The sequence below is a fragment of the Pan paniscus genome, chromosome 23 (assembly GCF_029289425.2).
Source record: "Pan paniscus chromosome 23, NHGRI_mPanPan1-v2.0_pri, whole genome shotgun sequence".
NCBI classification, from domain to species: Eukaryota; Metazoa; Chordata; class Mammalia; order Primates; family Hominidae; genus Pan; species Pan paniscus.
The window spans coordinates 42,195,552-42,223,245 of NC_085927.1; the positions used below are offsets into that span (position 1 = coordinate 42,195,552).

General features: G+C 44.7%; 1 protein-coding gene, 1 long non-coding RNA gene and 1 pseudogene across 2 annotated transcripts in view; 2 read left to right on the forward strand and 1 right to left on the reverse strand.

The window, feature by feature from the left end:
• SLC5A4 (solute carrier family 5 member 4) overlaps nucleotides 1-8,203 on the reverse strand; it is a 53,781-nt gene extending 45,578 nt beyond the window's left edge. The window contains exon 1 of the mRNA XM_003821490.4: nucleotides 702-8,203. Within this exon, the coding sequence (XP_003821538.2) occupies nucleotides 702-869 (168 nt within the window). The 5' untranslated portion in view covers nucleotides 870-8,203. The remainder of the gene's footprint in view (nucleotides 1-701) is intronic.
• Nucleotides 1-10,957, forward strand: part of LOC129395156 (uncharacterized) — a 60,453-nt gene extending 49,496 nt beyond the window's left edge. Inside the window, exon 3 of the long non-coding RNA XR_008622650.2 lies at nucleotides 8,200-10,957. This is a non-coding gene — a long non-coding RNA (uncharacterized LOC129395156). The remainder of the gene's footprint in view (nucleotides 1-8,199) is intronic.
• A 3,023-nt stretch (nucleotides 10,958-13,980) lies between these two features.
• The window catches only part of LOC100993263 (cleavage and polyadenylation specificity factor subunit 1-like), a 48,777-nt pseudogene continuing 35,063 nt past the window's right edge, over nucleotides 13,981-27,694 (forward strand).

A 27,694-nucleotide genomic window follows, 5' to 3' on the forward strand; every position in this document is an offset into this window, starting at 1 on the left:
CCATGCTTGCAATAAAATTTGCAGTCTCGGCCGGGCACCGTGGCTCACGCCTGTAATTCCAGCACTTTGGAGGGCCGAGGCGGGTGGATCACGAGGTCAAGAGATCGAGACCATCCTGGCCAACATGGTGAAACCCCGTCTCTACTAAAAATACAAAAAATTAGCCGGGCGTGGTAGCGCATGCCTGTAGTCCCAGCTACTTGGGAGGCTGAGGCAGGAGAGTGGCGTGAACCCGGGAGGCGGAGCTTGCAGTGAGCCGAGATTGTGCCAATGCACTCCAGCCTGGACGACAGAGCAAGACTCCGTCTCAAAAAAAAAAAAAAAATTGCAGTCTCAAATTTATTAAAAGAAAAAAATTCAACATAAATGAAGAGTCCAACTCACTAAATCAGAAAGTGAGCAAACAACAAAAGAAAGTGAAAGAAATGCGATAATAAAAATACCCTCTTTGTCCATTATGCCAGGTGTTGGGGATGCATAGTAAATCTGAAGGTCCCGGTGCTGGCTGTGTGCACACGATGGGGTTATTACGAGAATACATTAGTTCATTGTAAGCGTTATTTATGCAACACACAAGAAAATGATTCTGATAACACAATGACATTTGTGAAAAGCTTTGTCACAACCACACCCCTTCCCCCCTTAAGATACCCCCTCCTAAACCTTGTGCCCACCCTAAAAGCCACTGGGATTCCACCTACCCACAGCCCAACAGCCATCACCACCAGAAAATAGATGACAATGACTGAGATGTCAGCAGCATTTCGGATGCGGTCAGACAATGGAGGTGGCTCTGGGGTCTCAGCTATGGTGCTGGGGCTAACCGTACTGGCCATGGCTGCAGGCAGTGCTATACCCATTCCACGCATGAGCCATCTTTATATAAGTTCTGGGTTAATGATCAGCCTCAGGCAGGTGGGGTGAGATATCAGAGCCAGCTCCTGGATATGGAGACCTTTAAACCTCTTCTCCAAAGCTGTGGCACCCCAGCCCTCCACCAGTGAGGAGGTAGAGTGTGAGAATGAGGGATGCAGGGCCAGAAATGAGGAGAGAATTTGAGGTGGAGCATGGGGTGTCCTCTGAGTGCAAAGACAGGGTCTTTAAAGAGATTTGACCAGGTGGAGGGGGGATTTGAGAGAAATGAAGACAGACAAGGAGGGGAGAAGGACAGACTAGAAGGTACCAGAAACCAGCCAGGAGGGACCGAATGCAATGGTCCTTCAGAGAACAGACACAGTTTCTGACCAATGAGCTATATCCCTTGACAGTGAAGTGAATTATGCCTTTCGTGGATTCCAAAGTCCCACATTTCTCTGAAGTGGGTTTCATGTGCCACAAAAAGACATTGGTGGCCTGTATAAGAAAGGAAGTGGCTCTTCAAGCACCATATGCGGAGAGTTGAGGGCAGAGCTGTGGAGAGCGCTGGGTCAGAGGGTTGTACAAGGAGTGAATCAACCTGGAAGCATGTGATGGGGATCATGAGGACTCAGGAAACAAGACTCCTGGACCACAGCCAAGAAGTTAGAAGTAAAGCCTACGCGGTGGCTGACACCTGTAATCCCAGCACTTTGGGAGGCCAAGGAGAGAGCATCACTTGAGGCCAGGAGTTCAAGACCAGCTTGGGCAACATAGGGAGTCTTTGTCTCTATAAAAATTAGCTGAGTGTGGTGATGCACACGTGTGGTCCCAGCTACTTGGGAGGCTGAAGAGGGAGGATCACCTGTGACTGGGAGGTCAAAGCTATAGTGAGCTATGATCACGCCACTGCACTCTAGCCTGGGCAACTGAGCAAGATCCTGTCTCAAAAACAAACAAACAAACAAAAACAACAACAACAAAAAAACAAAACCAAGAACACACATGAAAAAATGGAAAGCCCAGAAATTCTTCTTTTATACTTAATTTTTTATTGTGGCAAAGTATACATAGCATAAAATTTACCATTTTAATCCCTTTTAAGTATACAATTCATTGGCATTAAGTACATTTACAGTGTTATGCAGCCATTACCACTATCCATTTCCAGAACTTTTTCATCATCTCCAAACAGAAGCATGTACCCACTAAAAACTAACTCCCCATCCCTCCCTCTCTCCAGGCCCTGGTAACCTCTGTTATTCTTTCTTACTATATAAATTTGCCTATTCTAGGTACCTCATACAAATGAAATCATACAATATTTTCCTCTTTGGTTTATTTCACTTAGTATGGCATTTTCAAGGTTCATCCATATTGTAGCATGTATCGGAATTTCCTTCCTTTTTAAGGCTGAATAATATTCCAGTACTCATATATACCACATTTTGTTTATCCATTCAACTGTTGATGGGCATTCAGGTTCTTTCTATACTTGGCTATTATAAATAATGCTGCTGAGAACACTGGTGTGCAAGGATCTGTTTGAATCCCTACTTTCAATTCTTTTGAGTCTATATGTAGAAGTGGAATTGCATGTGATAATTCTGTGTTTAACTTTTTGTAGAACTGCCAAACTGTTGTTCACAGCAGCTGCACTATTTTACATTCTTTCCACAGTGCATAGGAGAGTTAATTTCTCCATATCCTCTTCAATACTTGTCATTTATGTTTTAATTATAGACAGGCTAGTAGGTATCAAGTGGGTATCACAATATAGTTTTGATTTACACTTCTAACACAATCACTAGTAGTGTTGATTTTTTCATGTGCTTATAGCCATTTGTGCATCTTCTTGGAGAGAGATATATTCAACTTCTTCATCCATTTAAAAATTATGTTGTATTCTTTTTTATACTGCTCCTTGTGGAGCAGGACTACCTCATTGGCAGTGTACCCAGAATAGCCTTATGTTGTATTTTTGTTGCTGTTGAATTGTAGAATTTCCTTTTTATTTCTCAGAGACAGGGTCTCATTCTGTCACCCAGGCTGGAGTGCAGTGAGGTAAGCATGGCTCACTGCAGCCTCAACCTCCTGGGCTCAAGTGATCCTCCCATCTCAGCCTCCACCATAGCTGGGACCACAGGCACATGCCACCCATGCCTGGCTAACTTCATTTTTTTAGAGGCGGGGGTCTTACCATGTTGTCCAGGCTGGTCTTGAACACCTGGGCTCAAGTAATTCCCTGTCTCAGCCTCTCAAGGTGCTGAGATTACAGGCATGAGCCACTGAACCCAGCAAGATTTTCTTTTTTTTTTTTTTTTTTTTTTTGAGACAGAGTTTCACTCTTGTTGCCCAGGCTGGAGTGCAATGGCACAATCTTGGCTCACTGCAACCTCCATTTCCTGGGTTCAAGCGATTCTCCTGCCTCAGCCTCCCGATTAGCTGGGATTACAGAAACACACCACCATGCCCGGCTATTTTTTGTATTTTTAGCAGAGATGGGGTTTCACCATATTGACCAGGCTGGTCTCGAACTCCTGACCTCAGGTAATTCTCCCGCCTTGGCCTCCCAAAGTGCTGGGATTACAGGTGTGAGCCACCTCGCCCAGCTAAGTTTTTCTTTATGTATTCTTTATTTTATTTGTGAGACAGAGTCTTGCTCTGTTGCCCAGGCTGGAGGGTGGTGGTACAATCTCCACTCACTGCAGCCCCCACCTCGCAGGTTCAAGTGATTCTTCTCCTGCCTCAGCCTCCCGAGTTGCTGGGATTACAGGCATGCACCACCATTTCCGGCTAATTTTTGTATTTTTAGTGGAGATGGGGTTGTGTCATGCTGGCCAGGCTGGTCCTGAACTCCTGATCTCATGTCATCTGTGAATAGAGATGATCTTACTTCTTTTCCAATTAGAATGCCTTTTAATTATTTCTATTTCTTACCCACTTATTCTGGCTGGGACTTCCAATGCTATGTTGAATAGAGGAAGTATGGTTGATTCCAAAATATAAAATAACCCCCCACAACTCAATGGCTAAAACAAAAAAACTAATAAGCCAATTAAAATGGGCTAAAGACTTAGACATTTCTCAAAAAAACACATATCAATAGCCAGGAGGTATATGAAAAATTGTTCGACATCGCTAATCGTCGGGAAAATGCAAATCAAAACCAGTATGAAATATCACCTCACACCTGTCACGATAGCTATTATAAAAAAAAAGAAAAAGAAAAAAAAGACAAGTATCAAGGATGTGGAGAAATTGGAACCCTTGTACACTGTTGTTGAGGGTGCAAAATGGTGCAGCTCCTACGGAAAACGGTATGAAGCTTCTTCAAAAAGTTAAAAATTGCAAGTGATCTAGCAATTCCATTTCTGGGCATGTATCCAAAAAAATTGAAATTGGCATCGCAAAAAGATATATCTGCACACCCATGTTCATAAGTACTATTCACAAAAGATGCAGAAACAACCTAATGTCCATCAGTGGATGCATGGATAAAGACTATGTGGTATATGCATCCATGGAATATTATTCAGCCTTTGAAAGGCAGAATATTCTACAATATGCAACAATGTGCATGAACCTTGAGGACATTATGCTCAGTGAAATAACCTGTCACAGGAGGTCAAATATTGCATAATTCCACTTATATGAGGTACCCCAAATGGTCAAATACATAGAATTCGTGAGTGGAATGGTAGTTGCCACTGAGCATGCGGGGAGGTAAATGGAGAGTTGCTAATTAACAGGCAGAAAGTTCCAGTTAAACAAGATGAATCAGTGGCAGAGATCTGCTGTACAACATTGTACCTACAATTAAGTACTGTTTTGTACACTGAAAAATTTGTTAAGGGGTAAAGTTCATGTTAAGTGTTCTAATCACATAATTTTTTATTAAAGTCATGAAAGTAGACCACATGGTCTAGATCATAATCTCAGGGGAAAAGCTTTTAGTCTTTCAGCATTATTAGCTATTAATGACAAAATTAACCTATTAGCTATAGGGTTTTCATATGTGGCTTTATTATATTGAAGGATTTTTCTTATATTCCATGTTGATTGTTTTTTATCCAAAAAGGGCTGAATTTTGTCAATGCTTTTTCTGCACCAGGTGTTTTTTTTCCTTTGTTCTATTAACGTGGCATACTACATTGACTGATTTTCATATGTTGAACTATCCCTGCATTCTGAGAAAAAATTCCCCATGTTCTTGGTGTATAATTTAATATGCTGCTATATTAGGTTACCTATTTTGTAGATTATTTTTGCATTAGTATTGATAAAGGACACTGCTGTGTATTTTTTGTTCTTGCAGTGTCTTTGTCTCTTTTTGGTATCAGGGTCATGCAAGCCTCATGTAATGAGTTAAGAAGTGTTCCCTCCTCTTCAGTTTTTTTGGAAGAGATTAAGGTGGATTGGTGTTAATTCTTCCTTAATTGTTGGGTACGATTCACCAGTGAGTCATTTGGTGAAGGGCTTTTCAATTTTTTTGAGAATACACACCAAGTTTTATTGGGAGAAGGGAGTATTCACAGGAGTAGGTAAAAGAAAGGGAAGTCACACAGGGTGGAGCGGTGGGATGATTGTGGGTACAAGGCAGACAGGGGAACACAGGGCGATGCCTGCCCCCACCCCAACCCCAGGAAGGGCAGGGGAGCAGCGAAGGCCCAGGAAGATTGAGGCTGGTGAAAGAAAGCAACAGGGTCCCTGGGCTGGGGGACTCAGGGGCTTGTAAACATTGACCACTCTCAGAAGGGGATGAGGGTGGGAGAGGGGTCCCCCTATACTTCCTCACAGGGTTAAGGCCTCTCCAGGTCCCTGGGCCCCCTAATTCCAAAGTTTCTTAGCTGCAGGTAAAGAGCAGAAAGAGACAGTAAGAGTGCCCCACTTCCTCTACATTGGCTGCAGCAGAGGTGGGGGTGCTTACATTCAGTCACAACAGGAGTCTCCCCCACACCTGCCTAGGGGAAAGGGGGAGCTGGGGGCAGCAGCAGCAGTCACTCCCCCCAGCTGTCGCTTCTTACTACTTTAGAGAAAATATTGTATTTTCATGGACAAATGCTAACACTGTTGAAACCAGGGAGAAACGGTGGAGGAGCACTTCCACCCAAGGCCAGCTGTATTCCCCCAACACCAACCCAGTTGCCACTTTGGTGCCAAAAAAACCCCAAAAAAACAAAAAACAAAAAAACCCCACAAATCATCTTTCTAGGATAGATAGGGAAAGAAACAAGCCATTCTCCATATCCCCAGGGCAGGAGGGAGAAATCTATTCATGGAGGGTGGCAGTGGCAGAACCTTGCCCTAATAGTGCACTCTGAGCAATGAGGTCTACGAGAGGAGTTAGATGAAAAACCCAAAAGATAAAACAAACTATTAAAAATCGGAAAACGGATGGAGACAAATCCAGGTAGGGACCAGGAATAGGAAGTCATGAGGCTGGGCACGGTGGCTCATGCCTGTAATCCCAACACTTTGGGAGGCCAAGGTGGGTGGATAATCTGAAGTCAGGAGTTCGACACCAGCCTGGCCAACATGGTGAAACCCCGTCTCTGCTAAAAATACAAAAATTAGCTGGGTGTGATGGCGGGCTCCTGTAATCCCAGCTAGTCAGGAGGCTTAGGCAGGAGAATCGTTTGAACCCAGGAGGCGAAGGTTGCAGTGAGCTGAGATCGTGCCATTGCACTCCAGCTTGGGCGACAGGGCGAGACTCTATCTCAAAAAAAAAAAAAAAAAAAAGTCACGAGCACTAGAAAAGGCAGCCTCCCCTGACCCAGGAGACCCACACTTCTCTTCACCCCACCCTCAGTGAAGGCTAAACAATGCATCAATATGCACAGGGGAGAACGCTCACTCCTCTCCCGTTTGGTCAGTGGAGGGGTCAGCTGCAGAGCTGGGTGGTCCACACCCCAAGAGCTGGCTGCAGTTCAGGTCCTGGGTCAGAGCTCCCTCTGCCATTGCAACCTTAAGCTGCCCACTCCTTACCCTTTGAAAGTCTATCCTCCTGCCCCCTTCACAGGCCCCTACTCAGTCCACTTAGCTTTCTCTCTGCAGCCCCTAGAGCAATTGTCCACCTTCGTTGTTCCCAGGAGTGAGGCAGGAGCGAGGTGGGGGCTTGTGGCCCAAAGAACACATTCACATGGCAAGACAGAGAGCTGGAGCTTTCAGGCTCACACCCAGGGCGCCCCCTTCAATGGCACTGGTTGGGGAAGCCCCTTACCAGGGGCAGGGTCAGAGTCCTGCCACCCCGAACTTCCAGCCAGATAAGGTTGGCATACCCTGGCCAGCACAGGATGATCGCCCAGGGAGCTGGGCCACTAGTCCAATTTGTGCAACTCTCCCCCAAAGCAGCAAAGCCAAGGGGCAACTTTGTGTTTGTTTGTTTGTTTTTTAATGTACAATTAATATTGACTATAGTCACCCTGTTGTGCTATCAAATAGTATGTTTTATTCATTCTGTTTTTTTGTACCCATTAACCATCCTCACCTCCCTCCCAGCTCCACAATACCCTCCCCAGCCTCTCATAACCATCCTTCTGTTTCCTATGTCCATGAGTTCAACTGTTTTGATTTTCAGATCCCACAAATAAGTGAGAACATGTGATGTTTGTCTTTCTGTGACTAGCTTATTTCACTTGACATAATAATCTTCATTTCCATCCATGTTGTTGCAAATGACATGATCTCCTTTTTTATGCCTGAATAGTATTCCATTGTGCATATACATCACATTTGCTTTATCCATTCATTCGTTGATGGACACTTAGGTTGCTTCCACATCTTGGCTATTGTGAATAGTGCTGCAATAAATTCGAGAGTGCAAATATCTCTTCAATATAGTGATTTTCTTTCTTTTGGGTATATGCTCAACAGTGGGATTGCTGGATCACATGGTGGCCCCAACTGTAGTTTTTTGAGGAGTCTTCACACTGTTCTCCATAGTGGTTGTACTAATTTACATTCCCATCAATAGCGTGTGAGGGCTCCAAGGGACTACTTTGGCCCCACCCCAGACACCTCTGCCAGTCACAGCCACAGCCACAGCCACAGGTTGCTGCTCACAGCAGGTCTGATGGGAGGGGCTCGGAGGGGCCTCACTGTGCAAACTGATGGCTAGCAGCTTCTAGTTACCCTGATGGCCCACCTTCTAGGGGCAGGTGGGTAAATGCAGCCTCAGGGGCCAGGCAGGACAGGTCCATGTGGCCTGTGTCCCTGCTGAAGGGCTCTTCTTTATCGACAAGTTTTTGATTATTGATTCAGTCTTCTTACCAGTTCCAGGTCTGTTGTTTCCTTCCTCTTGACTCACAGTTGGTGGACTGCATGTTTCTTTTTTTTGTTTAGACTCTAAGTTCTGGGATACATGTACAGAACGTCCAAGTGCAAAAAAGAAAAGAAAGTTCAAATTCCTACAGTCAGAAATAAAAGTGCGTACATCACTACATTTTTATTTTTATTTTTTTTGAGACAGAGTCTCACTCTGTTGCCCAGGCTGGAGTGCAGTGGCGTGATCTTGGCTCACTGCAAGCTCTGACTCCCAGGTTCATGCCATTCTCCTGCCTCAGCCTCGCGAGTAGCTGGGACTACAGGTGGCCACCACCTCTCCCAGCTAATTTTTTGTATTTTTAGTAGAGATGGGGTTTCACTGTGTTAGCCAGGATGGTCTCGATCTCCTGACCTTGTGATCCACCCGCCTCGGCCTCCCAAAGTGCTGGGATTACAGGCATGAGCCACCATGCCCGGACCTACATTTTTTTTTTTGACAAGATATCACTGTCAACCAGGCTGGAGTGCATTCACTGCCTGCTGAGTAGCTACAAGCATACACCACCATGCCTGGCTAGTTTTTGTGTGTTTGTTGTTTTTTGTTAGAGACAGGGTTTTACCATGTTGCGCAGGCTGGTCTCAAACACTGGGTTCAAGTGATTCAGCCTCCCAAAGTGCTGCGATTACAGGCATGAGCCACTGAGCCTTGCCTCAATACTGGTTTTATAAAAATTAAAAAGATTTTAAGAGAATACTATAAACATTTGTATGCCAACAAGTTGGTTAGCCCAGATAAAATGAACCAATTCCTTAGAAACATGCAGTCTACCCATTTATGCGGCCAAGAAACATATGAAAAAAAGCTCATCATCACTGGTCATTAGAGAAATGCAAACCAAAACCACAATGAGATACCATTTCACGCCAGTTAGAATGGCGATCATTAAAAAGTCAGGAAACAACAGATGCTGGGGAGGATGTGGAGAAATAGGAACACTTTTATACTGTTGGTGGGAGTGTAAATAAGTTCAGTCATTGTGGAAGACAGTGTGGCGATTCCTCAAGGATCTAGAACCAGAAATACTATTTGACCCAGCCATCCCATTACTGGGTATATACCTGAAGGATTATAAATCATTCTACTATAAAGACACACGCACACGTATTTTTATTGCGGTACTATTCACAATAGCAAAGACTTGGAACCAACCCAAATGCCCATCAGTGGTAGACTGGATAAAGAAAATGTGGCACATACACACCATGGAATACTATGCAGTCATAAAAAAGGATGAGTTCATGTCCTTTGCAGGGACATGGATTAAGCTGGGAACCATCATTCTCAGTAAACTAACACAAGAACAGAAAACCAAACACTGCATGTTCTCGCTCATAAGGGGAGTTGAACAATAACACATGAACGTAGAACATCATACACCGGGGCCTGTCATGGGGTTGGGGGCTGGGAGAGGGGGAGCATTAGGAGAAATACCTAATGTAGATGATGGATTGATGGGTGCAGCAAACCACCATGGCACGCGTATACGTATGTAACAAACCTGCATGTTCTACATATGTACCCCAGAACTTAAAGTATAATAAAAAAAAAATTAAAAAAAAAGAAATTGTCCTGAGACCACTTAAAACTGGACGATGACCTTTCTTTTTTTATATTAGAGAATATAATAGAACTAAGAAATCTCAATCAGGTGTGGCAGCTCACACCTGTAATCTCAGCACTTTGGGAGGCCAAGGCAGGAGGATCACTTGAGCCAGGGGTTCTAGACCAGCCAGGGCAACATGGTGAGACCCCCATCTCTACAAAAAATAGAAAAAATTCGCTGGGCATGGTGGCATGTGCCTGTGGTCCCAGCTTCTTGGGAGGCTGAGGTGGATCACCTGAGCCCATGTAGTTAACGTTACAGTAAGCCATGATTATGCCACTGCATTCTAGCAGCAGTGGGCGACAGAGACCCAGTCTCAAAACAAAACAAAACAAAACAAGAAACCAGAAAAAAGAAGACATCTATTAATCAGACCAAAGTCCTAAAAAAGAAATAACATTTAATCAGACCGAAGTCCTAAAAGAGAAATAACATTTAAAAAGAAGACATCTAAAGTTGTAATCATACCCTGCATGTTTTATCCAAGCCTAGAATTCATATTAACACAAAATATATTACTGATAGCTGTTCCACACTTTTTTTGTAGCCCTTGTTAAGACTAAGAATGTATGTATTTTGAATCTGTTTTTGGCTGATAAATGTGTGAACCCCACACTTTTATAGTCTGTTGAAAGAATATACCTCAAATATAGTCACTGTCTCATATTTTCTTTCTTTTTTTCATCTCAAGTTTGGAAATGTTTGAAAATGCCCATGTATAATGATAATTGTAGTCTCTTTCTTAGAAAGGAAATCACAAATAATTTATATAGAATCTTAATATTTCCACTTATTGATGTACTACAACTCAGATATACTTCCTTTGTGTTACTCTTTGGATGATGTAAAATCAAATTTGCTTCCTTGCCAGGCATGGTGGCTCACACCTGTTATCCCAGCACTTTGGAAGGCCAAGGTGGGAAGATTGCTTAAGACCAGTTCTGGCAATATAGTGAGATCCTCATCTCTACAAAATAGTTAAAAAATTAGCCAGTCTTGGTAGCACACACTGGTAGTCCCAGCTACTGGGGAGGCTGAGGCAGGAGGATGGCTTCAGCCCAGGAGTTCGAGGCTACAGTGAGCCATAATTGTACCATTGCACTCCAGCCTGGGCAACAGAGCAAGACCCTGTCTCAAGAAGAAAAAATTTGCTTCCTTAAATTATATTATTGTTTTAGATGACCTCCGGAGAATCATGAAACTGCAAGGAGGATGAAAAGCAAGAGGAAATATGGAGGAAACCAGATTGATTAAATTATATGTGGATCCAACAGTGATTATTTGTTGTCTACTTTTTGGTAAATATTTTTCATATTTCATATCCAAAATGTAGGCCACACACTTTCGGAGGCTGAGGTGGGTGGATCACTTGAGGCCAGGTGTTTGAGACCAGCCCAGCCAACATGGTGAAACCCCCTCTCTACTAAAAATACAAAAATTAGCTGGGTGTGGTGGTGCATGCCTGTAATTCCAGCTTTGCGGGAGGGAGAGGAACGAGAAACGCTTGAACCGGGGAGGTGGAGGTTGCAGTGAGCCGAGATCATGCCACTGCACTCCAGCCTGGGTGATGGAGTGGGACTCTGTCTCAAAAAAAGGAAAAACAAAACAAAACAAACAGAACAAAATGTAGGCCACAGATACAGCTCTCAACTAAGTTTGACTCTTTTGAGACCACATCAATACAAATAAGAATAGTAACAGATTCTGTTACAAGTGTTTATAAATTGCCAGGGGAGGACAACAGAGAAAGGATTTGCCTTGGGGCAAAAGGAAAGGCCCCTACAGGAAGAAACACTTGATCAGGGCATTGGGTGCAGGGGAGCTTAGCCATTTAGCCATGTCATTCAGGGATAAAGGTTTCCAGGGAGCAGGAAGGGGGAAACTTTGCCTTTGAATTTAAACTAGTATAATTTATAATAATCTTGTGAAGAGCAGGTAGTCAGGATATGCTCAGCTATTAAAAAACAGAAATGATGACTAACTGAGTGGTTATGAGATGCCAGGGGTCCGTGTCTTTTGGTGGGCGTTTCAGAAAGTAGAATGGGGACAGAAAGCTTGGATCCGGACCAGGTCTCTTCATAAACTTCCACACAGCGCCACCTGGAGACAGGGAAGAGGGAGGCAGCTGAGAGAAAACCCTAGGTAGTTTCACTATTACTTCATTTATCAAACGTGGTTCAATATGTCTGCAAGAGTCATGCAAAAACTAAAACCTGTTCACACTTCACAGATTAAGCACAAACTATTTACAAATACAGAGAGTAATATTAATGAAATTAAATGTACAGGAATGATTTTGTCTAAAAGCAAAGAAAAAATTATAAATACTGGCCACGGGCAATGTTCTTGAGATTTTTAGATACAGCTGACCCTTAAAAAATGTGGGGTTTAGGGGCACTGAGTCCCCGGCAGTCCAATATCTGTGCATAACTTTTGACTTCCCAATAACTTAAGGATGAATGGCCCATTGTTGACTGGAAGCTTTACCCATAATATCAAGTCCGTTAACGCATATTTTGCATATGTGTTATGTACTGTGTTCTTACAGTAAAGTAAGCTAGACCAAAGAAAATGTTCTTAAGAAAATCATAATGCAGAAAAAATATATTTACAATTTATTATGTGGAAGTGAATTCAACCTCTTCTAAACGTGGATCTTCACAAGAATAAGTCCTTTTAAATAAATGACTGGTCTAATGAGTGTGGTTTTAGGAAAGACCTGTGAGTAAGTTTGACTAATTTTCTTCATCAAACTGTGAGTTTTTATTTTCATGATCAAAAACAATTTGAAATTAGCTCCATTCATAACAATTAATTTTGATGCCAAATGTTTTGTTTGAACAGTTTCTATCCTGATCCCAAATCTTACCAACGCCCACAATATACAAGACCTAATTTAGAATGATGTGGCAATATTTGTCCATATTAACTGTGAAAACCCTTTAGTGAGGACGATCTCCTTTGTGGCAATCTGCTTATGACGTCAGTAAAAATCTAATATATAGCATAATTAAATCAAAATCTGATTGGATTAAGAATGATAAGCAGGATGTGAATAAGGTGGGAGGAGGGACACTCTACACAAAAACCCTTGTAAGTGGAGCTCACTCCAACTGAGTTGTCAGTGGAAGCAATTGGAGGCCAGGGGAGAACCTAGTGGAGCAGAGGTGAGAATAAATTAAGAAAAAAATTAAAATTTTAATACAGAAAATGTTATCATTTCAGCATGAAATTAACTTTAAGATTGTTTTTAAGAGACAGGGTCTCCCTCCATCACCCAGGCTGGAGTGCAGTGGCACGATCATAGCTCACTGTAGCTTCAATTTCTTGGGCTCAGGCGATCCTCCCGACTCAGCCTCCCAGGGTGCTAGGACTACAGGCACATGCCACTGCACCCAGCCAACCTTTAAAAGTTCTTAACAACATCATTTACATTCTCTATTTCTCATTACATTTTCCAAATCCATTGTGCATTTTACACTGAAAGCACATCTCAATTCTGATATGCCCCATTTCAGGTGCTCAAGAGCCACATGTGGCAGGACAGCCCAGTATAGACACTTTTATGACATCAACTTCCCAAAGAAACAATCAAGTCCTGGCTGGGCGTGGTGGCTCACGCCTGTAATCCCAGCACTTTGGGAGGCTGAGGCAGGAGGATCACGAGATCAGGAGATTGAGACTATCCTGGCTAACACAGTGAAACCCCATCTCTACTAAAAATACAAAAAATTAGCCAGGCGTGGTGGTGGGTGCCTGTAGTCCCAGCTACTCGGGAAGCTGAGGCAGGAGAATGGCGTAAACCCAGGAGGTGGAGCTTGCAGTGAGCCGAGATGGCGCCACTGCATTCCAGCTAGCATTTAAAATATCAGAAGCTCAAGGCCCTGAGTCTTTTATATATGTATTTATATTGTGTTTCATTATGTTTCACTAGTAATTGTGCATAGTAGGCCCTGATATCTCTATGTATATAAGGAGGAAAGATTTCCAAGGCGTGTTGTCCTTCAACTCATGACACTCTAATAGCATGTACATTTTTCCATAGAGAGTGGTCACGGCTGAACAATTTCAAGAAGCGAGTCGATGTCTCATCTCCCTATCTTATCTTGAAAAACCTGTGTACCTAAGTCGTGGATGTGTCTGCTGCATCCGCTGCATCAGTTCACTTCTGAAGGAACCCAATGAGGAAGGTGTAATGTGCTCCTTTCGCTCTGTGGCTACTCAGAAGAATGACATCAGGCCCAATTTCCAGCTGGGAAAGATGGATTCTAAAATCAAGGAACTGGAGCCCCAGCTGACAATTCTATATCAGAACCCAAAGACGCTGAAGTTCCAAGGTAAGAAATCTGTAAAATTTGCTCTCAGCCCATCAATGGCCCTGAAAAAGTAGCCGTTCAAAATGTTCTCCATTAAATATGGGCATAGGCTGAATTCTGGCACCTGAAATATTTATGCCCCCCAAACCATAGTTGAATATAGACTAGAGATGACTGGAGATTTTGAAGGTAATGTAATAGTTAGGTCGTGCTCTAGGCCTGTGCTGTCTAATGTGGTAGTCGCCATTGGCTGCAGAGCCCTTAAATGTGGTTAGTGTCCTCTGTGAAAATGATAATAATTTGGGATATACAGGCTTATAATATACTATTTAAAGTATTTTTTGCATTTTTTCTCTTGAGACAGAGTTTCGCTCTTTCGCCCAGGCTGAGTGCAGTGGTGCGATCTCGGCTTACTGCATGCTCTGCCTTCTGGGTTCAAGCGATTCTGCCTCAGCCTCCTGAGTAGCTGGGACTGCAGGAGCATGCCACCACACTGGGCTAATTTTTATATTTTTAGTAAACACAGGGTTTTGCCATGTTGGCCATGGTGGTCTCGAACTCCTGACCTTGTGATCTGCCCACCCTGGCCTCCCAAAGTGCTGGGATTACAGGCGTGAGCTACCACACGCGGCTGCATGTTTTTTATTACTTTTTAGCATGTCTACAGGAAAATTTAAAATTATACATGTGGCTGTCATATTTCTTTGGGTGTAGCACTGATCTAAAACATAACTTCTCAAGCTTGTTTATATTAAATTACCTGGAGATCTTTTAAAAATCCGTATTTTGATTCCATAGGACTGGGCTGGCCTGTCCTGTAGAAGCTACCTCATCGATGTGCAGGCCCTGGATGAGAAGCTGCTCATCATCATCGACCTGCAGTTCCTGCACGGCTACTACGAGCCCATCCTGTTCGAGCCCAACCAGACCTGGCCCAGGCACGTGGCTGTGTGGCAGGACACGTGCTCCATCGTGGCCATCTTGCTAACATCACGCAGAAGGTGCACCCCGTCATCTGATCTCTCACCAGCTACCCTTTGACTGCACCCAGGCTCTGGCCGTGCCCAAGCCCATAGGTGGGGTGGTGGTCTTTGTCGTCAGCTCGCTGTTATACCTGAACCAGAGCATTCCCCCGTACGGTGTGGCTCTCAGCAGCCTCACCACAGGCACCACAGCTTTCCCGCTGTGCACCCAGGTGGGTGTGTGAATCACCCTGGACTGCGCCCAGGCCACCTTCATCTCCTATGACAAGACGGTCATCTCCCTCAAGGGCAGTGAGATCTACGTGCTGACCCTCATCACCGATGGCATGCATAGCATCCAAGTGTTCCACTTTTGACAAGGCGGCCACCAGCGTCCTCACCACCAGCATGGTCACCATGGAGCCTGGGTACCTGTTCCTGAGTTCTTGCCTGGGCAACTCTCTCCTCCTCAAGTACACGGAGAAGCTTCAGCAGCCCCCGGCCAGTGCTGTCTGTGAGGCTGCTGACAAGGAAGAGCCTCCCTCACAGAAGAAGCGAGTGGACACATGGCCAGCTGGTCAGCCAGGGACAAGTCCGTGTCACAGGACGACATGGAGGAGATTGAAGTGTACGGCAGCGACGCCCAGTCGGGCACACAGCTGGCCACCTACCTTTGAGGTGTGTGACAGCATCCTTAACATTGGGCCCTGCACCAATGCTGCCATGGGCGAGCCTGCCGTCCTCTCTGAAGAGTTTCAGAACAACCCTGAGCCGGACCTGGAGATTGTGGTTTGCTCCAGCCACAGGAAGAATGGGACTCTGTCGGTGCTGCAGAAGAGCATCCAGCCCCAGGTGGTGACAACCTTTGAGCTTCCCGGCTGCTACGACATGTGGACAGTCATCGCCCTGGTGCCTAAGGAGGAGAAAGAGAATCCCAAGGGGGAGGGCACGGAGCAGGAACCCAGCACCCCCGAAGCGGACAATGACCACCGCAGACAGTGATTCCTGATTCTGAGCCAGGAAGACTCAACCATATTCCTGCAGATGGGGCAGGAGATCATGGAGCTGGACACCAGTGGCTTTGCCACGCAGGGCCCCATGGTCTTTGCCGAAAACATCGGGGACAACCACTACATTGCCCAAGTGTCGCTGCTGGGCATCCACCTGCTGGAAGGAATGAATCAGCTGTACTTCATCCCTGTGGACCTGGTCACCCGCAACATGCCGTGCACTGTAGGCAACCCCTGCGTGGTCATCATGAGTGCCGACGGCCACATCACCATGTTCCTGCTGAAAAGCACACTCCTATAGTGGCTGCCACGACCACCTGGTGCTGCACAAGCCCCCACTGCACCATCAGCCCAACGTGATCACGCTGTGCCTGTACCGAGACCTCAGTGGCATGTTCACCACTGAGAGCTGCCTGAGCGGGGCTCACGATGAGCTAGGGGGCCACAGTGGCTTGGAGGCCGAGAGCCTGGGCTCGGAGACTAGCCCCACAGTCGGTGATGAGGAAATGCTGTGTGGGGATTTGGGATCCCTCTTCAGTCCCAGCAAGGAGGTGGCCCGAAGAAGCAGCCAGCCCCTGCCGACTGGGACTCTGTACCCTTCCAGACAGAGCCCATCCACTGGTGCCTGCTGTTGCAGGAGAATGGCACCATGGCGACCTGCCAGCTCCCCGACTGGCGGCTGGTGTTCTTGGTGAAGAACTTCCCTGTGGGGCAGCGGGTCCTCATGGACAGCTCCTTTGGAGAGCCCACCACACAGGGCGAGGCCCGCAGGGAGGAGGCCATGTGCCAGGAGGAGCTGCCTCTCTCGTCAAGGAGGTGCTGCTGGTTGTGCTGGGCAGCCGCCAGAGCACGCCTTACCTGCTGGTGCATGTGGACCAAAAGCTGCTTATCTACAAGGCCTTCCCCCACGACTCTCGGCTCGGCCAGGGCAATCTCAAAGTCCACTTTAAGAAGGTCCTTCACAACATCAGCTTCCGTGAGAAGAAGCCGAAGCCATCCAAGAAGAAAGCAGGTGGCCGCACAGAGGAGAGGGCCGGGCCCGGGGCCGCGTGGCACGTTTCCACTACTTCGAGGACATTTATGGCTACTCGGGAGTGTTCATCTGCGGCCCCTCACCTCACTGGCTCCTGGCGACAGACTGAGGGGTGCTGCGGCTGCACACCGTGGGCATCAATGGCCCTGTCGACTCTTTCTCTCTGTTCCACAATGTCAACTGTCCCCGCGGCTTCCTGTACTTCAACAGACAAGGCAAACTGAGGATCAGCGTCCTTCCTGCCTACCTGTCCTATGATTCCCCGTGGCCTGTCAGGAAGATCCCACTGTGCTGCACGGTCCACTGTGTGGCTTACCACGTGGAGTCCAAGATGTACGCTGTGGCCACCAGCACCAACACACTGTGCACCTGCATCCCACACATGACTGGCGAGGAGAAGGCATTTGAGACCATTGAGAGAGATGAACAGTGCATCCACCCCCAGGAGGCGGCCTTATCCATCCCGTTCATCTCCCTAGTCTGCTGGGAGGCTATTCCCAATGCCAGGATTGAGCTGCAGAAGTGGGAGCATGTGACCAGCACAAAGACAGTGTCGCTGCAGCGAGGAGACCAGGTCAGGCTTCAAAGGCTACGTGGCCGCCGGGACCTGCCTCATGCAGGAGGAGGAGGAGGTCATGTCCTGAGGGCGGATCTTGATCATGGATGTGATTGAGGTGGTGCCCGAGCCCAGCCAGCCCTTGACCAAGAACAAGTTCAAAGTCCTTTACGAGAAGGAGCAGAAGGGGCCTGTGACTGCCCTGTGCACTGCAAGGCCACCTGGTGTCGGCCATCAGCCAGAAGATTTTCCTGTGAAGCCTGCGGGCCAGCGAGCTGACGGGCATGGCCTTCATGGTCGACAGGCAGCTCTACATCCACCAGATGATCAGCGTCAAGAACTTCATCCTGGCAGCCGACCTCATGAAGAGCATCTGGCTGCTGTTACCAGGAGGAGAGCAAGACGCTGAGCCTCCTGTCATGGGATGCCAAGACCCTGGAGGTGTACAGCGTGGACTTCATGGTGGACAACACCCAGCTGGGTTTTCTGGTGTCTGACCATGACCGCAGCCTCATGGTGTACATGTACCTGCCTGAAGCCAAGGAGAGTTTTGGGGGCATGTGCCTGCTGCGCTGGGCAGACTTCCATGTGGGTGCCCACATGAACGCATTCTAAAGGACCCTGTGCCGGGGAGCCACCAAGGGGCTCAGCAAAAAGTCGGTCGTGGGAGAATAAGCATATCCCGTGGTTCGCCATCCTGGATGGTGGCATCGGGCTGCTGCTGCCCATGCAGGAGAAAACCTACTGGAGGCTGCTGATGCTGCTGAACGTACTGCCGCACCACGCAGGCCTCAACCTCCGCACCTTCCGGATGCTGCGTGTGGACCTCCGCACCCTCCAGAATGCTGTGCTGCAAGCTGCACGGGGAGCTGCTCAACCGCTACCTGTACCTGAGCACCATGGAGCAGCAAGCTGGCCAAGAAGATCAGCACCATGTCCGACATCATCCTGGATGACTTGCTAGAGACAGATGGCGTCACCGCCCACTTCTAGCTCCATGGATGTCGCTGCCACCACCACACCGCACTACCTCCCACCACCTTTTTTGTACAAAACACAAGGAATATATACTTTCTGGAAGACCATCTGATACTATGTATCAAGAATCTCAAAAATATTCATATACTATAATGCAATAAGGCCATTTCTAAAAATTTACCCTGAGAAGATAATCCAGACCTGTGCTACAATTTCCATTACAGAGACATCTGTTGTAATATTGTTTATGGAAGGGGGAAACAGAAAACAGCCTCCATGTCCACAGAGGAATGATTAAATATGTGGTACACCTACAGGCTGGAGTGTAAAATGGACACAAAAACAAGAAGAAATGCTCATGAGAAAACGCAGTGATAGACGCCTTTTCTAAACAGTTTCTGCTTTGTTTGGGGTAAGTGTTCCACCTTTACCATCCCTAAATGCTCTAGTATAGTATAGTCTTAATCACATGTTTATTTGTATGCATCTTATAAAATCTTTGAAAACCAAGTCTGTATCTGTCTCATCACCACTGCTGGCACAGCTCACAAGTATTTGCTGAGTGAGTTATTTAATCAGAAGTTACAAAACCAAACCAAACCTTATTTCCTTTTTGATTCTTTCAACTACCTAACTCTACAGCATACGGCACTATTTCCTAAACAAGAGAAAGCAAAACAAACAAACAAGCAAACAAAAACAAACAAACAAACTCCAAATACTTTAAATGCTATTACAGATTATAAAATTACAACACTGCAGACTTGGCAGAAGGAAAGATTTAGATTTCAGAAAACATACACAAGTCATTTGGTAGAAGGCCCAGGGATATGAACAGATACTACACACAAGAGAAAATATCATGAGTAAAACAAGTACAGAAAACTGTACAAAGCAGTGCCACTTTTGGCATGTTAACATTTGATATTCTTTTTTTTTTTTTTTTTTTTGAGACAGAGTCTCGCTCTGTCACCCAGGCTGGAGTGCAGTGGCATGATCTTGGCTCGCTGCAAGCTCCACCTCCCGGGTTCCCACCATTCTCCCGCTTCAGCCTCCCCAGTAGCTGGGACTACAGGCGCCCGCCAACAAGCCCGGCTAATTTTTTTTGTATTTTAGTGGAGACGGGGTTTCACTGTATTAGCCAGGATGGTCTCGATCTCCTGACCTCGTGCTCCTCCCACCTCAGCCTCCTAAAGTGCTGGGATTATAGGCGTGAGCCACTGCGCCCGGCCCAACATTTGATATTCTTATTTAAAAATGGAAATGCCAAATACTGTTACAGATATGATGAAATAGTACCCCTCATAGTTTGTTGTAGATATTATAAATTGGCACTGTTCTTAAGATAATTATAAGTTAAAAAAAGAAAGTTCATGGCCCACTTACACTCTACTGAGAAGTGAACAAAAGAAACAATCTCGAGTATGAAAAAGCTTATGCATAAAAACAGCTCAAAATATTATTTGTGATAATAAAAAGTTGAAAAAAAATCCATATCATGAAATATTAAATATTTTTTAAAACAGTAGCCAGGAAGCCTATGAGCCACCTAGGAAATGCTTCTGAAATAATTTTAATTAGAAAAAAAGCTCCAAAATAGAACATGTGCTGCGATTAAGTTTATGTTAAAAAGACAAATTCAGAGGTGACACCGGAAAGAAATATACCAGAACATTAACAAGAGTAGAGTTAATACATGATTTTATACCTTATCCCTACTTTCCATAATGTGGTGACACTATTTTTCCAATGATTTTCTTAAAACTGAAAAACAAAGATTTAGAATGCTTGTATCCTGGCCTTTCTTTAAAGTTCAGTTCAACTTCCACATGAGTCCCTGATAGCTCAGCTTCCCTATTCAAGCTCTTTCTCTAGTCAGTCTTCATGTCATACAATTCACATCTTCATTAACTCACTTGTTTGATTTTGTAATTGTCTAACACTGTAAAATACAGTTCTTATTTTATAGCAGCTTGTAACTCTATTGTACACCAGTAGTACACTAATGGCTCTCTCTGTGTCTGAAAAGTTCTGTGGACGCTGGAGATACAAAAGAAAAATCGACTCTTGATTAATTGAATCAAGGTGCATACTCTGAACAAAAGGGGACCACAATTTTTTTTAACTGTATTTTTTTATTATACTGTAAGTTTTAGGGTACATGTGCACAACGTGCAGGTTTGTTACATATGTATACATGTGCCATGTTGGTGTGCTGCACCCATGAACTCGTCATTTAGCATTAGGTATATCTCCTAATGCTATCCCTCCCCCCACCCCATGACAGGCCCCAGTGTGTGATGTTCCCCTTCCTGTGTCCATGTGTTCTCATTGTTTAATTCCCACCTATGAGTGAGAACATGCGGTGTTTGGTTTTTTGTCCTTGCGATAGTTTGCTGAGAATGATGGTTTCCAACTTCATCCATGTCCCTACAAAGGACATGAACTCATCATTTTTTATGGCTGCATAGTATTCCATGGTGTATATGTGCCACATTTTCTTAATCCAGTCTATCATTGATGGACATTTGGGTTGGTTCCAAGTCTTTGCTATTGTGAATAGTGCCACAATAAACATACGTGTGCATGTGTCTTTATAGCAGCATGATTTATAATCCTTTGGGCATATACCCAGTAATGGGATGGCTGGGTCAAATGGTTTTCCTAGTTCTAGATCCCTGAGGAATCGCCACACTGATTTCCACAATGGTTGAACTAGTTTACAGTCCCACCAACAGTGTGAAAGTGTTCCTATTTCTCCACATCCTCTCCAGCACCTGTTGTTTCTGGACTTTTTAATGATTGCCATTCTAACTGGTGTGAGATGGTATCTCATTGTGGTTTCGATTTGCATTTCTCTGATGGCCAGTGATGATGAGCATTTTTTCATGTGTCTTTTGGCTGCATAAATGTCTTCTTTTGAGAAGTGTCTGTTCATATCCTTCGCCACAATTTTTTTAAAGATTTGCAGTTATATATCAAGTTACTGTTTCCTAATATATAAAAGCATAAATGTTTTAGTTCTACAAATAGTGTTACAGATTTATTTCCTTTCAAAAGCCATACCTTATGATCACTTTCTTTTGTAAAATGTAGATGAATAAATCAGATAAAGATAATCTTCCTATGGGACTTTATCTCTTAAGACAATCAATATTTTGTATAAAGTCTGTATAGCTGCATTAAGAAACTGAACTATCAATGAATGTCATCACGGGCTCAGGGAGAACATAATGAAAACTTACTAAATTAGTATCTGCTGGTTTGGCCTCTGTGCAAATTGAATACGGCTGACAAGGCATTTAGCTTTGTATTATAGTTTGCTAAGCAAAGGGACAATGGACAGAAAATTTCAAAGGGAAATGTTTAACCAACTTTAACCAAGATAACAAACTATTTTCAAGTATTGCAATAGCTCCATTTGCATAAAAATAATTAGGTGCTGATTAAAAATGAATCTTCTTTATTCATTAAATCGAGGGTGCATTGTAAGAGTTTAGGATTACTATTGCTATATTTCTATATTATAATATAACTACATTTCTTTTAAATATTCCATAATTCTGAATATTCACTAATTTACACAGACAACCCTCCAGGTCATCCAAAATGGAAGCTGAATCATAACAGGTGGACTATGTTTTGCAAAACTGATTTGACACTGAGAAAACTTACTGATTGAAATGACTGAACTCTGCTCTTTCAAGATATTCCTTTTAATTTTTTTGGCAAAGCTAGATATACTTTTTGATGTGGAATAATATATCTCTTAATGAATTCATTAATAAGGTCATATAGTTCATTTGTATTCTGATTCTAGATATAAGTTTTCACTTTTTAGATTTTCTTAGGTTATAATTATGCTTATTATAATTTGTTTTGGCATCTCTTATGACTATCAAACTGATGATTTAAAATACTTATTCCCAATGTAAGTGACATGATTTACTCACACTACATTATGAAATAATTTTTTCATTCAAAATTAAACTTCAGTTGTCCTTCTCTTTCTCTCCTTTTCTAATCCAACAAATCAGATCTATTTTTATATTTGTTTATATTTTTTAATCAACTACACATCCCTTTAAATCTGTTTATTGCTTTAGAATTTGAAGGTTCAAAAAAGAGAAGGGCCTATTAAGAAACTGTACAGAAGTTAGTACATATTTCTGGACACTTTCAAACATGTATTTTCTTAAGTCAACCTCTGGGTGTGATCTTTTAATAAAACTCATGAGTCTCCCGGAAATAATAGGTTAGAATAGAAATTATTTTAACTTCTGCTTTCATATGTAGATTAAAAACTTGTGCATAATCGAATTCATAGATTCTAATATAACAAAATTATTTATCCTGAAATTTCACTAATAAAGGGGGAAAACTGTGAAGGATTTTAAGCTCTCATGATGTTCATCACTCTTGAATAACAGATGCTCATAGATTGCCAGTTTTATGTGTTTACTTATTTATTTATTTTTAGATGGAGTCTCTCTCTGTTGCCCAGGCTGCAGTGCAGTGGCGCCATCTCGGCCCACTACAATCTCCGCTTCCCGGGTTCATGCCATTCTCCTGCCTCAGCCTCCCGAGTAGCTGGGACTACAGGTGCCCGCCACCATGCCTGGCTAATTTTTTGTATTTTTTAGTAGAGATGGCGTTTCACCGTGTTAGCCAAGATCGAGGAGGTCTCGATCTCCTGACCTCATCATCTGCCCGCCTCGGCCTCCCAAAGTGCTGAGATTACAGGCGTGAGCCACCGCGCCCAGCCTGATTTCTGGTTTTATTTTAAAGTTCTATTTCAAAGGTCTAAATCTCAAAGAAAGTCTATCTTAAAATTGAATTAGGCAACTCATAAAAACTTCCATGACATTCATATCACATCTTCAGAGCTGTGGCCCACAGCTGGTTAGGCAGGGGGAAGGGAAATGAAAGCAGACAGACAGCTTTGGTGAAAAAAAGAGGTTTAGGGCCCCACTGGATCATCTCTTATATGGGACTACAAGAACTCCCTGGGTCTAGGTCACTTAGCGTGTTAGGGTCTACTGTGAAAAGACTTTGAGAACATCTCTCTAATTTTGAACTATGACAACTAAGTTTCCAAAAGGGAGAACCTGAACCTTAGACCCCAAATGGCTTTACAAAATCATTTGAACTGTGAATAATCTCATAGTATAATGGTGAATCCCTAGGTTTAGTCTAACTTCGATCAAGATTCTGTATTTGGGCCAAAATTCAAACTGTTTATGAGTGGTGTTTATTCACTTTGTTTTTCTAGTCATTGTTTGTTATAATATGCAGATTTCTTACCCTCATAAAGATGTAAGCAAGGACAAAATTCAAAAGCAAGAAAAGAATTCTTCAAAGTTAATAGAATATATCCCTGTCTACTGAGTTCCAGAAAATGCTTCAGGATTCACCCCAAGTCAAGCTGCTGATTTTTTTGTTTTGTTTTGGTGAGAAAATTTCAATCTTAAATAAAAATGGATCTTTAAGTTTTGGGAACATATTCTGAAGTTTCTCTAAATCAAACAAATATTTGAACTGTGACGTGTGTAAGATTTTAAAAAATACTATATTCAAAGGAGAATGGACCAAAGCATAATTTAAAATGAACTCAAGGAACCCAACAAAAAATAAAAGTCCTCGAGACTTAAAATTCCTCCATAATCAGTCAGAATTTTCTACATTGTAGTTAAATGATATTTTAGCAACTTCAGAAAAGAGAAAGACAGTAAGCAATACTATGAAATGGATAAAAAAAGAAGAAAACAAGATTACAGATCAAGTCAGATACAGTTCTTACAGAGAAGAAAATATTTATAATTTATCCCTCAAGATTTAGAAAACATTTTTCATTTCTAGAAGTTAAATACTAATAGAGAAAATATCAACATATCATTTAAAACTTGCTGCTATAGGCCGGGCGCGGTGGCTCACGCCTGTAATCCCAGCACTTTGGGAGGCCGAGGCGGACGGATCACGAGGTCAGGAGATGGAGACCATCCTGGCTAACACGGTGAAACCCCGTCTCCACTAAAAATACAAAAAATTCTCCGGGCGTGGTGGCGGGCGCCTGTAGTCCCAGCTACTCAGGAGGCTGAGGCAGGAGAATGGCGTGAACCCGGGAGGCGGAGCTTGCAGTGAGCGGAGATTGCGCCGCTGCACTCCAGCCTGGGCGACAGAGCCAGACTCCGTCTCAAAAAACAAAAACAAAAACAAACAACCAAAAGAACTTGCTGCTATAAAATTAAATTGTTAAAAAGTTTATGCCCTATGCTTAGCAGTAGGTAGGTTGACATCAATGAAAGAAGTATGCTGAATAATCGCTGAGAGCTGGAGAACTCGGTAGTGGCACAACCAAGGAAGAGGCTGCAATGAAACAAAGCAGGTCATCTGCCAGTACAAGAGACACAAAAAAAATGTTAGTGTAGGGCCGGATGTGGTGGCTCACGCCTGTAATCCCAGCACTTTGGGAGGCCGAGGTGGGCGGATCACCTGAGGTCAGGAGTACAAGACCAGCCTGGCCAACACGGTGAAACACTGTCTCTACTAAAAATACAAAAATTAGCCAGGTGTGAGGGCAGAACCCTCATGATCCAATCACCTCTAAAGGCTCCACCTCTCAACACTGCCAAATTGGCAATTAAGTTTTACATGAGTTTTGAAGGGGGTAAATATTCAAACCATAGCAGTGGGCCACTGTGACCTCAAGAGCCTCCTCAACATGTCTGCCCTCTGTGATCCCAAGCCCACCCAGACCCTCCTCCCAGCACCACTCAGAGCAGACAGGAAGGCCAGAAGACCTAGAGTCGGTGGGGGTGGGGAAGGTGGGGAGGTGACCTGGGGGAGGGGCTGCTCAAGGGTGATGCACACCTGGACAGGTGGCCCATGCCCTGCGACCAAGTGCCCAATTGCCTTACTCCAGTTTTTTTTTGTTGTTGTTTGTTTGTTTTGAGACATAGTCTCACTGTGTTGCCCAGGCTGGAGTGCAGTGGCACGATCTCTGCTCACTGCAACCTTCACCTCCCAGGTTCAAGTAATTCTCGTGCCTCAGCCTCCGGAGTAGCTGGGATTACAGGCATGCATCACCATGCCTGGCTAATTTTTGTGTTTTTAGTAGAGACAGGGTTTCCCCATATTGGCCAGGCTGGTCTTGAACTCCTGACCCCAAGTGATCCACCCCCCTCAACCTCCCAAAGTGCTGGGATTACAGGCGTGAGCCACCGTGCCCAGCCCTCCAGTTTTTGATCCTGGGACTGACTCTTCCCCAGTGAGAATGTCAAGCGTGCCTGCCCACCTCTGGGAATTCCCGTCCCTCTGTTCAGAATGCTGCCCTCACTTGGACCCACACATAGAGCTCCTTCCTGTCACCCAGCTCTCAACTTAGTCGACACTGCTCAATGTCAACTAATGCAAAAAGCCCCCTCACCCTCTCCTGTGGCCTTGTGTCCTCTGCACTGCTAAGCACGAGCTGGACTCTCCTCCCTCCCTCTCTTCCCTATGCTGCTGTGTATAGGTTCCTCTTTGTCTCTCCATTGAGGGCAGGGACTCTGAAGGACCAGTTCACGGCATCCCATGTCTAGAAAACTGCTCAACACATTACAGGAATTCAAGAAAGAAGTTTGTCAAATGAAGGAACTTTCTAACATTCTGAACCAACTAACGACGGGCATGGACCACTTGGTGGTAGTGAGCTCCCTGCCATTGGTGGTATTTAAGCAGTAGTTGGATGACACTCGGAGGGTGCATTAGAGAGACAAACTCAGGAGGTAGGGTTCAAGCTTAGGGCAAACACAGATCCTTCCCAGGGTCTCTGACCATTCGGGGTCCCCTTCCCTGCTACCATCTTGCCCTGAGACCCTGGGGGACGCCTTTCTTCTGAGCCCCAGTCTCTCAACAGTTCTAGAAAACAAAAGGTGGCAGCATCTATTTGGCTGAGCCACCCAGAAAGAAAAGGCTGTGGAAGGAAAGACCAATATTTATTCATTATCATATTCAGAAATTAGACTGGGGAGCCACAAATAGACATTTCTAACAAGAGCCCGTCTGTCCCTGCCTCTCGGGCTCATCCTGCACACTCCTCATTCATGTCACGTCTTGCTGCCTCCCGCACTGGGGGTTTGGCTTAAATATTTGCCAGCCACTCGGTTATTTTCTGGGGTGATTCATGGGAAGGTGGGACGTCCAGCTGCGGTTGGAATATTCTTTTAAAACAGCATGTGCTGCTCCCAACGGGGCCGCATCTGAGCAAGGCACAGGGCTGCTCTCCTCTGGGGATGGGCGTGCAGGGTGGGGAAGAGCCAAAGCATGTGCCACTGACTGGAAGGGGCCCCATCAAAGCCTGGGCTTCACCACGGAGCAGTCTGTCTGTTTTGTGCACTGCCACAGGTGCTCCACTCCTAGCACCAGCATTCATGCACCCATTGTTTCTCCATCTTTATTTTATTTTATTTTATTATTTTTTGAGATGGGGTCTCACTTTGTTGCCCAGGCTGGAGTGCAGTGGTCCAATCACAGCTCACTGCTGCCTGGAATTCCTGGGACTACAGGCATGTAACACCACACCAGGCTAATTTTTACAATTTTTGTAGAAACAGGGGTCTCATTATGTTGCCCAGACTTGTCTTAAACTCCTGGTCTCAAGCAATCCTTCCCGCCTCAGCCTCCCGAAGTTCTAGTATTACAGGTGAGAGCCACTGTACCCTGATTGTTCCTCCATCTTCAAAAGCAGTCTTGATCTCTACTCCTGCCCTCCGCTTTCATGTTTGTTTGTTTTTTTTTAATGGAGTCTCGCTCTGTAGCCCAGGCTGGAGCACAGTGGCACGATCTCGGCTCACTGCAACCTCAGCCTCCTGGGTTCAAGCGATTCTCCTGCCTCAGCCTCCCGAGTAGCTGGAATTACAGGCATGTGCCACCACGCCCGGCTATTTTTGTATTTTTAGTAGAGACGGGGTTTCACCATGTTGTCCAGGCTGGTCTCAAACTCCTGACCTCCGGTGATCTGCCCGCCTCAGCCTCCCAAAGTGCTGGGATTACAGGCGTGAGCCATGGCGCTCG